Genomic DNA, 11,675 nt, shown 5'->3' on the forward strand with positions numbered 1-11,675 from the left:
TGTTGTTTTACAACCAAAGTTTCCCCTAAGGACATTAGGATTTTCAGTTAAAACGAACATTTTTGTACTCGTAATGTACTACTGTAGTTTTTCTACATTTCGTAGATTTTTTTAGCAGTTAAAAGTATCTATAATAATTCTTATGGACGAAATTGTTTTTAATATTCTGCAGACAAAAGCAAAATATGTTGGTAATTGAAATAAAAAGCTCCTTTTCGATTAAAAAAAATCGCGAATATATTGTTTTTTTCGCGGTGAAGAAAAAGGGGTGATTTGCGACAATTACTTCTATTCAGAAAGGGTTTAATAGGGCTAAAAATACCGCTTTATCAAATATTCAATATAAACTTAAAAAAAAAATTTGAAAATTCCAGTAATTAAAATTTGCGTTTGAGAAACGATGTGGAAATTTAATTTAGCTATTTTACGAAAAAAACGCACGAAGTGTCAAGTTCGTTAATATTTGGCTAGTTACATCAAAGCATCATGAAAATTATAAGTGTGCAGACAAAAGCCGTAAATATTGTGGTCATTGGGATTTATTGGACCAAAGCGAACAATATTTCGATCGGGTAAATGTTCAGTTAAACATTTGTTACTAAAAGGAAACTATTTTTTGTTATTCGATTTAGTTTTTTTATTTCATTTTTCTTGGAACAGAAGAACTAGAAACATCTTTAAACTCATACAAAATTCTTTTACCTTATAATTTTTACTCCTCCTAAATACTTAAATCACAATCTAAAATTGTAATTACTAATATTTTTTAAAAAATGATCAAAACTGAATTCCTATAAACCACAAAAATTTTGTCCAATATGATTAAATTGTTCCCCTTCTGACGCTTGTCAGAGATGTTCTAGTGGCGCAGTACTTGAGATTTAGAGTACGAGAGATTTAGAAAGTCATCACGGTGACTCTTCATATATGTAGAGCCGCTTTAAGTTCCTTTTAAACCAGCATAAAGTTTACTAAAAAGTTTTAGCTTTAATTCAACTCAAATCCACTTTCTATGGTAGAAACGAATATTCTTTGTTAGATTTTTTTAAAATATCCATATCCAATAAATTTAAACAAAAACCCTCCAAAAAATAAACATTTTATTTATTTTTCCTTTTATTAAATTTTGATCAAATTGACGAGATCAAAATAAGTACCCATTACAACATCAAGTAGGTCTGTTTGTTCTGATAGCATAATAATCAGTAAAATTTAAAAAATTATTCGCCTTATTTAGAAAATTTTGTAATTGTTGTCCTTACTAAGGCTCTATCTTGAATCATAATTGAAAGAGGTACAATATAGTTGTTGGCGTAATCTAGCAACAAGATATTAATTGGTCATTTGAAGGAAACAGAGCTTTTCACATGTCGATGATAAAGAAGTAAATTTAAAATATCTAAAATGTTTTAGACATCTTTTTTTCAAGATTAAATTTATAAGAAATTAAGGCACAAAATTTGCAGAAAATAAGAATAAGGTTGGGAACAATTTGAGATTTATAATTTCTAGAACATTGTCATTTTTCAATTATTATTATAGCAACAATAAATATTAATTTTTAATTCTTTAGAAAGTCAATTCCTCATGACAGCCGCTAAATCCATTTGCAGACTGGCTGTAAAAAAGTCTAAAAATTGTGATTCAAGTCAGTATACTTGGCGTAAAAAAAACAATAAAATCTCTAACCTTCACCATTCACTCTGCCCTCTCGTTGCACAATTCACTATGGGTAGACGCATGCGCAGTAATAACGAAGTTAGCACAGTAGTTCCTCATTCTTAGTAGACTGATATAACGGAGGCAAAATGTGATTAAATGTAAGTAAGAAAGAAAAAACGCGTTGTGGTTTCCTCACTTCAAAATAATAAACTTCCATATTGACTGAGTAGCTGACTAATTGCCATGTTTGATGACAATTTTTTTAAAGCATGGTCAATTAAAAATGATGCATATTCTGATGGAATCGCAGGAATTTATAAAGTTGACGCCGTTTGAAAATGACGCTGTTTTGCGGGAATGACATTTTGGATTATTGTTTTTAGAATTTTTTTTTTAAAAAACATCTGAGAAATGGAACTTTGTCTATGAGTAACCATCCACCATGGAGAGCGTATTTAAGAATTTATAGTTGTAATGTGGCACCTGTGAAAGTTATAGACAAAACAGAAGGAATAAAAAGGTCAAAATGGTGTCAATGGTTGCAAATATTTTGGCACACGGTTTTTCGCGCATTCCAATAAGTGGTTATATATTGTCGTGAAAGGAAAATAGAAGATTTTAAATGATAAAATAACTTGTGGAGTACATAATTGCAATGTCACCAATGATCTAAAGGTAAAATCGTGGAGGAAGTAACAATAGAATACGTTGTGCTTGTCTAAGTTTTTTTATGGAGAATAGGGACACGTGAATGCGCAAATTTAACATTGTAATTTTAGACCCTACTTCGCAACATTTCTAACGTCATTTGTAATCAATTATAACTTATTTGACCTTGGCACATGTTTAAAAGAAAATTGAGACGTGACATTAAAAAAAATAGATGACAATCAAAAAGGTAAATATTTTTCTTCATGAGTGGGCCTCATGTTAGCATGCTTATATGATTGCTTTGAAATCGATTGGTAGGGAACACTAAATCCCAGAGTTCGTTTAAACGACGTAATAATGTCTAGGAGATGGATTTCAATAATATTGTATATCCCTTAATACGGGTAGAATGGTTAAATGAATAAACAAAATAAACATAAAATAGCTAGATGGTAACTATTCATTAACTATCTATATTATAATACCCGTATACGTCTGTCCGTCTGTCACGCAAAAAGGTAGCTTAGCTGCGCAAGTAGCAAGACGCACGCAGTGCAGTATAAAAAGGACGGGTGAACCCGTGGATTTTTCCACGGGCTAACGACTTTTTCTATAAAATTGCATAAAACCTTATCATATAAGTTTCGTAAACCTTGCTATTAACTATTCTGAAACTGTTTGTCAACAACCTCAACGCGTATGGGCAAAGAAAACACTTTACAAATAATGCTTGAAAAAAGGGTTATGATAAACAAACAATTGTATGTAACGGTCAATAATTATTTGTTAAAAATAAATCAAATTCAGGGTAATAAGAAAAGACTTTTGTATTGCACTCTGCTGCCAGAAAAGTAACTAAAAGAAATCAGAAATAACTAGAAGGAATCAGAAGTAATTAAAAGTTCATCAAAAGTAACCAGGTGGAAATAGAAATTAACCAGAAATAACGATTATTAATCAAAGAACGACTAAGCAATAAGAAGTAACCAAAAGTTAACCGAAAGTAATCAGCAGTAATCAAAAGTAACCATGAATCACTAGAAGTAACTAGGAAACAATTAGAAGTAACCAGAAGTTGACAAGGAGTAACGACTATATAAGCAAAAGAAACGACTAAGTAACCAGAATTTATGAGAAGTTATGAGAAGTAAGTAGAAGTAACCAACAATAGCCAGAAGTAGAGAAGGTTAAACTAGAAGTAAAAGCAGACTAAATAAGCAAATTAAAGAAGCAGTTAACTTACCAGTTAAAAAATTGATGAACGATAATCATAGCGATAATGCATAGAAACAAAATCATTTAGTCATTTGTCATTCAAATTCTAGATTTTAATCCTAGCCTTTCTTTTAAATGATTGGATTTCAGTTCTCGTGCATTCTTTATTATGTTTTGTTCTGACAGCTAACATTTACAAAATTACAATTTATGTTATGCGCATTTGAACGTTTTATTTAAAAGACTGGATAAACGGTTTTAAAAAAGCCTATCTATTTCCTACTTTTTCCTTGATTTGTCTGCTTCGCTGAGCGTTCGTTAATGATTTAGTGTAGCGCTAAAATGTCTTCTATATAAAAGGGTCACCTGATCATTCTCTATAATATTAGCTGTATTTTCTGAGTTTGAAATGGTTGTCCTACAAGTTTATTCCCCGCTCCCCTCGCAGAGTAATTCTATTGCTTCATGCTAACAGGTGTAAATCTGAGCAGTTTGCACAGTCTAATTTTAACGTCTTGGTCTCTATTCCTAAAAAAATGAAATGTTTGGATGTCTCATAAAGTGACGAAAGGATAAGGGGAAACAAGAATATGTGACGTACTTTGATCGCATATGATTAATGCCAAAAATATGAAGAACAGGACTTCAATTGCGCACATTTTATAACATTTAAAAACAACAATCAGACGGAAACAAAAAGTTTTTTTCTCGTTAAAACTATGTAAGTAGTATGTAAATACACAAATATTTACACCGTATAAGTGTATGTCTTTGCAACACAAGTGCGCACAAACAACCGCAGATTTTGTCCAATGTTTTTCCATTGTTGTTCCTTCTATATTTTATTCTGTGTGTGTCTCGTGGTTTTTTTGCTGACGAGATTCTTTGCTACCTACCGATCATTATGTTTCAGTCCTATCCAAATGATTGTAACAAGTTACACACCTGAATGGTTGAAGGCGCTAGTTTAATAGCCAACTCTCAAATCGTGGTAAATATCTACCTTTAGTAGACGATTCGCTGCATAAAAGGTTTTTTTCTTTAAGACCACAGCTGAATTGTAAGCCTTTGAGCCTATCCAGGTGGACATATAACAGGGATGTATTTTACGTATATTCCCTTGTCTTGAACTAATTTTTGGTCCATAGCTCTATAAAATTCCTGGGTATAATACTTGTTGAAAAAGACTGAAAGAGTCAAACTGGAAAAAACACTTTATTTCTCATTTACACATAGTTACATCACATATGGAAGCATAACATGGACATTTAAAAAGAAATGTAAGCAAATATATTCTAAGCAGAAACATGCTGTAAGAATAATTTTCAATGCGTTGTACACTGCTGCAGAACTCCTTTCGACAAAGATTAAAGTTTAAACGTATATAAGCTCAAAATTTTCAAAACACTTATCTTTATATAAAAGATAAACTAAATCTAGGAACTTCTTGGACCAATTCTCAACTGTAAATTATAGGTACAAGACCAAACTTTTGAGATATGGTATTAAATTACCAACACCTGAATTATCATGTTCAAGATTTGCCGCATATTTTCGCGGCCCTCATATGTGGAACCGTATAATTATCTGAACGATTTATTTACAACGACTAAAACTGTCCATTCCTTCGAAAATCTGTTTTGCTCACTTTAAGGGGCCTAATGATAAGATAAAATATATCTTCTGCTTGTCCCTGTCATATTGTCACATAGTGTTGTTGGTGTCAATAGCGACGACTTGCCGGCGTTATCTCAGACTTAAATAATTTGTCCATTGAAATCAGTTCATTATGAACATCTTAGTTTGTGGACGCTATTTCAGTTCTCAAATTTTCGAATGTTACCTTATTTTTGAGTATTCCTTGATAAATCAATTGCTTCTGACATCCTTTCTTTTCTAAGTTACACTGCGATTTTTTTAATAGTGTAATCTCGCTATCTCAAAGTTAAGCTCGAAAAGCGCTTTCTCAAACTTTTTATCCCGAGAGCTTTATATAGCAGGAATTGACTTTAATTTTATGATATGAAAACACTTTCCAATCTTATTTGACATTTTTAAATTAACCACACGTTTAGAGATTTTACAAAAATATATTTTTCTGTTTACAAGTAACAAGTGGCGCATGGCCTTGCGGTTATCGAGTTCGCTTTGTTATCACAAGATCTGTGGTTCACAGTGCGATCATGCTCAGCAAGTGTATTAACCACCGCTACAGGTCAACCCATGCCATCTGAGTAAAATTGAGTAGACAATGCCGGTGTATACCTAAAGTATACATATAGAACACAGGACCAACATTGATAAAAATGCTTTCAACACAGAAGTGGCTATATTCGGAATATTAATAAGTTAAGAAAATACACGATTATTCAGACAGTTTATTCAGTAACAAGAGATAGGAAGAGGTATTGATAATAGATCATGTGCCATATGGCACTGTTATATTAATAAAAAAAGGAACTTTAAGACAAATCACCTATATTTATTTAACGGTAAAAGATTGCTCGTAAGATTTCCTTCAGGGGAAAGGAGGTGGTGTTGTTAAGGTGCTAGGATTAGGGAATCATTGCATTTCTTTTTTATTCATTTTTTGTCCTCCATTTTCAAAATTATGCAATGTTTTTTTAAAAAAATAAAATAAAATTTAATTTAATTTCTTCATGACAAAGCTGCATTGCTTGAAACTATTTAAGAACGGCTGAAAAAGTTCAAATAACATGTACCGGAATTTCCTGCATTTCTTTTACGTGGAATGCCCAGATCCAGTATTCCTTCAAATGAAACAAGCCTGTTCCTACAACCAACTGTTGATTCAAATGACATCATTTTTAGTAAGAAGTGAATGTAGAATTGAGAAAGCATAACCGAATATCGATTGGACGAGGTCCTATAATCAACTTTATTTTACTTAAAATATTACATCAATGTCTTTGTAAATATGGAAAACTCTCAAAGCTAAAATAAGATATACAACGTGATATTAAATTATGTTTATCGATACAGGGTTTCATTAACAGTGCGTGCTTTCAGACGGAAATGAGAACCTTTGTCGGTGAGAACTAGGCATGTAGTCTGTAGAAACAAAAATATGGTAGCACAAGTAGTTGTACTTTTAAAAACAACCGCAAATTTCACGCTAGTCTGTTTCCTTGTTAGCTCGTTATTTGCTTTATGTCTAGTTACAAATCCTAGCGGTTTCTTTTCATGTTTCACAGTTGTAATATTTGACAATCGTTTTTAAAACCAACAATTTTGCTGAGCTAATAAAAGTTGCTGACAGTGTCATACTCACAGACAAAATAAATTTGGTTTCGGTGCTTTTATTAGCATGTGGGAACATTTTCTTTGCAATACTTAACAACTGTCTCGAAAAAGGTGTTTTTTCTATTACGTTAGACCATGGAGTAGGCAGCTAGGGTTGGAATAAGCGGAAAGTTGAAGCTGTATGGGAAATTTACAAGGGAGTAGGGTAAAATAATGTTTTCTTAGTGGAAGAGAGTAGAAGGCATGGCTAGTGCAAGAAAAACCTCTCCATATGGTTGCTGTGTTCAGTAACATCGTTTTTGATTGTCTTTCATACTTTCTTGCACTCTGATATATAGAGTAAAGGTAAAAAAATATTATTAGTAAAATTACCTGTTATTTTTCTCTTCCCATAAACATTCGTTGGTCATCCTTTACTCTCTGTATCAGATGTCTGAAGTTTTGGGCTTACATTTTGACCTACATATGAGCTGCAGATACAATGTTTACTGGCGGATCGTGTTTTAAATTTTAACGTTTAGAAATTGACTCGTACTCTAAAAATTTACGACAAATTGTAGGGCTAATGATATCAGTAATTAGTAACGCTTATATATTTGTAAATAACCATGTAATCTAAAACCCGTTAAGAATATCGACGTGTAAACTTTCATAAGTTTGTGTGTGTGTGGCATGAGTGTGTATGTGTCTGTGGCTTGTACAAAACATAACACAAAACAAAACGTTTGTGGTTTTAACACTCTTCTTTTGAAATATGCTTTTTTTAAATCCAATAAAAATGTCCAACTATTCTGGTCATGACAATCTGCACGAAATGCTTTGTTTAATAGTTAATACGGGCAGAATCTATCAATTTTTAATTAGTGCTGGGACGAGCCCAATAATTTTTTGAGGTCGTGTACGTTTTTTAAGGTCGTGTACGTTTTTTGGGAACGTCAAAAATCAAATCCATCGTATGAGAAGAGGGCTTGATCGAGATTTGTACTCAGGAAAGTCCTGTATAGCTTGAGAGTACAAATTTACTTGAAATCGACTACATGGTTCGAATAACACGTTAAAAAAAACTGTCAGTTTTTGCAACTCCCAGAAAAAAGTGTTTATAGTATTTATTATTATAAAAAATTTTTTTTATAATATAAGGAAATAAACTACTAGTCCATAAGACATTTTGGTCTTTTTGAAAACGCCGGTAGACGAAGAAAAGTCATTCTTAAACTCACAAAAACGAAAAAACCCGACTAAACCAAACCACTCCTATGTAGAAGGAACAGTGTAAAAATTGTATGTAACAGTCGTTTTGTGGCTTTCCCTCTGCGCACTAGTATTTCTTCTAGAATTATGGCTCTGGAGCATACTACTCAAGGAGAAAATTAAATAAGTGTTTTTTTTAGATATTTTTTTACATAAGTTATATAAAATCAAGTTACATTTTTTCAAACAAGGTAGTAAGTCAGTAGTTAACTCACAAATCGTAGATCTTTCCAGCAATCTAGAAATAAATAATTTCAAGTGCCTTTTAAAAGATCAGAAGAATTAATAACGGAAACTTTAATGTCCTTGGGGATCTTGACGGTTAATTCTTGCTCCACAACAACTGCAACTATGTTCTATTACCGCCTGAGTTACGTATAAAAATGCTCTTACTATTTTGCTTGTCGCACAAGCCGATTTACGATCAATATGCGACGCTACATTGGTTAACAGCGTTTTAAAAAAATTGCGCCGGAGTAAAGACTTAAACGCGAGACCTTATGACTACAATTCGAATGTACTACCACCACACCAAGTTCAGGTTTGCTTGTTGGAATGAAGCCAAGATGAATAGAAAGAAAGTAAATGTATATTCTACAGCTAATCAGGTTTAGTGTCTATTATGTAGACTCACACACAGTCAAAAAGATGAATATAGAGAGGCGAGTATACTTACACATTTTCTTTAAGTGCAAATCTTGCAAAATTGTCTGCAGTTGATACCCATCCATTCTTTATACTTTTCACAATGCGTTTGAGGGTATCTTGAGCATCTGGGATATTCATCGTGGCATGCTATGGAGGAGGCGATACAGTTGCGTTACTACATATAGTCAAACCTGTCTAAAAAGGTCACTGTGGTGTAAAACATGTAGGTTGATTGTCGTATTAAAAAATACCCTATTTTAGTCTTCATCACAACTTGTGGAATGCAAGGAACAACTTGAAATTATGTAAGCGCTGTAACCTCCAAGATATGCGAACTTTCATGTAAATGTGAATGCTTTATTGCGCATTAGTTTTGCAGGGGACGTTTGTTTCTTATTCTTGAGAAAACCTGGTCTTTTTAAGCAGGTACTATCTCGTCTGGGGGGAGAGGGATTAGCGATTGTTGGTCGCGTGGGGCAGGTGGTCGTCTTTTAAAGTGGCAGATGACCAATACATTGGGAGGAATAAAATGTGGTCTTCTAGGACAAATAATTGTTTTATACAGGTGGTCGCTATAGTAGGTCCGACTGTACAGATTTAAATCTAAATATTTCCTTTACTTGTACCATATAATAAATTTTATGAATCTAACTTGTACCTTTTTAGCCGTCAAAGGGATGCTTTTGCATATAACTTAACATATGTGGGATTTGTGAAGTGAAACAGAATATAAAGACAATGAAAACGTGTGACTTGTACCTTCTTAGCTGTCAAAGGGGTGCTTTTACATATAACTTAACAATGGTGGGGTTTATGAAGTAAAGCAGAATAAAAGGACAACGAAAACATGATATGTTTTTACACGGAAAAGTTTTATTTGCTCAGGTATCGTACGCATACTTTTTTGCAGCATTCAATGTCTTTTTCACCCATCTTGTGGACACAAGTACTGTCATTATTTCATGGAATAAAAAATCCTTTGGAAAATAAAGCTTGAAGGGGTCAAAAAACATTATGTACACTTACTACAGAACCTGCAGAATTGCGCGCAGTTTACAATCATCCAATCAATACGGTCTGGATCGTGACAATAGGTTACTCTATGTTGATCAGGAACAATGCAGTATGGTGATATGTTAGTGCAATCTAGATGAAGAAATACATTCACAAATTTAATTGTGACCAGCATGTCACGGTTACTGTTCTTTAAAGGCCCGCAACTTGATTTTGATCAGAATGTTTACACCAGGGAATGACTTAAAATATTTGAACTTTTACTTCAGAGGTGATTTATTTTTTTGGTCCACATACTATTATATTATTTTCGTTGATTTTTTTTTTTTTTTTAAGAAGTAACCCTTTGTGTTTGAACTTATTCGCCATAATCCCATTAAGAGACGCTTTCAAATCTGTAATAACCCACGGCGTCTAGGCAAATTCAACCACGATATTGTATTCGCGCGAAGGAATTTTTTTTTAGATGCTATTTTTAGAAGTGTAACCAAACTTGTTTAGGCTGCATCCAAAGTGCGTTGACTAGATTAAGATATTTAACGAAATTTCTTCTGATTTTGAAGGGGTTAATTTATTGCTTGTGTGGAAGAATATCAAAACTACAAATTCTTTAATCCTTTCCCAACCCGCGTTTTAATTCCCCTAAAATTATGTGAAAAATATATAAGAGGAATTCATTCTTTAAAGAAATCAAAAGAAATCGTAATATATAAAGACCTGCATCCACCCCTTCCATTTCCGTTACAACAAGTGACAAAAATGAACATAATCGAAAACGCCAAAAGAGTACGTAACTTTTGGACGACTCCATATAAATTTGCCTTTTAGACAAAAGGATTTTGTGAAAATTAAAAAAACAAAAAACAACAACAAATCGTAAAGTTTTTGCTGATAAAAAATAACATCTTTGACGGCAAAGTGTCTTTCATCAACAAATTAGATTTTTAAATTATTCCGCTCCTTGCAAATTATTTCGCCTATTAATTCGAGATCAGTAAGTTACAACTGAACATTAATTCGCAACTTAGAGTTTTTCCACGCCTGACTCAAGCAAAAGCTTATTGACGTTGCTTCTTGAATGAGCAAGTTGTAACAAACCAGTATGAGCATTTGTAGTTAATCTTATTTGTGTAAAAAACCCATATCAACTTACTTGCTGGTGCGACTGTTGTAGATATAACATTAGCTTGAGCATTTGCCGCTATCATTACCAACCAAACACAAAGAATTTTATAATTCATTTTTAATTCTTCTTTGTTTTCCCTAACGTAAACAATAATGTTAGAAACGAAGACTATATAACATTCACACACATCTAAACCTGGTTACACATACAAGAATTACCTTTTTCACCCAGAGTCACATGCGAAAGGCATGCAGGAAGCTGGGTAAATAAGCCAAATATTGCCATATGTGAGCAAATAACATAAAAGGTGATAATATAATGTATGAATGATTTACTTGTAGCTTTTTCAACGAGAGAAAGAGAAGATGTTATCTGAGGCATGTTATAGTCAATATGTCAAGACAAATATTTTGACGTAGTCTTCACAACAAAACTTGTACTCTGAAAAATACTTTGAAAGTATCTTTGAGAAATATAATTTTACGATAAATATATTTTGCTATATTATACATCAAATGTAAACAAAGGCATCTGTGTTTGACCATGTATTTACAGCTAAACTCCTACGTTAAATTCAAGAATTAGAAATCAGATTTTTAAAAATAACAATAATTACTTCCTCCGTAACATTATATCCCTTTGTTAGCAGTGAAACACACAAAGATATCGATAAAATTTTATCCGCAATGGATTTTGTGAAAAAGCACTGACTCATTTACTTTAAAAAATTTGACGCAAAATATTCGGAAATTTAGTAGCTTAACTGACTCAAAGAGATTAAAAGAGAGATTGTATAACGATCTCAAGAATAACAACGATTAAATTGATATTCAAGACGCAATAT

The 11,675-nt window shown here is 32.6% G+C and overlaps 1 protein-coding gene across 1 annotated transcript; it reads right to left on the bottom strand.

The window, feature by feature from the left end:
- Positions 1–8,171: 8,171 nt before the first annotated feature.
- Positions 8,172–11,093, bottom strand: LOC130641317 (uncharacterized). The gene is made up of 5 exons (XM_057448065.1): positions 11,050–11,093; positions 10,859–10,968; positions 9,718–9,837; positions 8,720–8,838; positions 8,172–8,281 (listed from the first exon to the last, which is right to left on the bottom strand). The coding sequence occupies exons 2-4, from the start codon at positions 10,944–10,946 to the stop codon at positions 8,729–8,731; spliced, it is 318 nt and encodes a 105-aa protein (XP_057304048.1). The 5' UTR covers positions 10,947–10,968; positions 11,050–11,093; the 3' UTR covers positions 8,172–8,281; positions 8,720–8,728.
- Positions 11,094–11,675: the final 582 nt, after the last annotated feature.

Source organism: Hydractinia symbiolongicarpus, chromosome 4 (genome assembly GCF_029227915.1).
Source record: "Hydractinia symbiolongicarpus strain clone_291-10 chromosome 4, HSymV2.1, whole genome shotgun sequence".
NCBI lineage: Eukaryota > Metazoa > Cnidaria > Hydrozoa > Anthoathecata > Hydractiniidae > Hydractinia > Hydractinia symbiolongicarpus.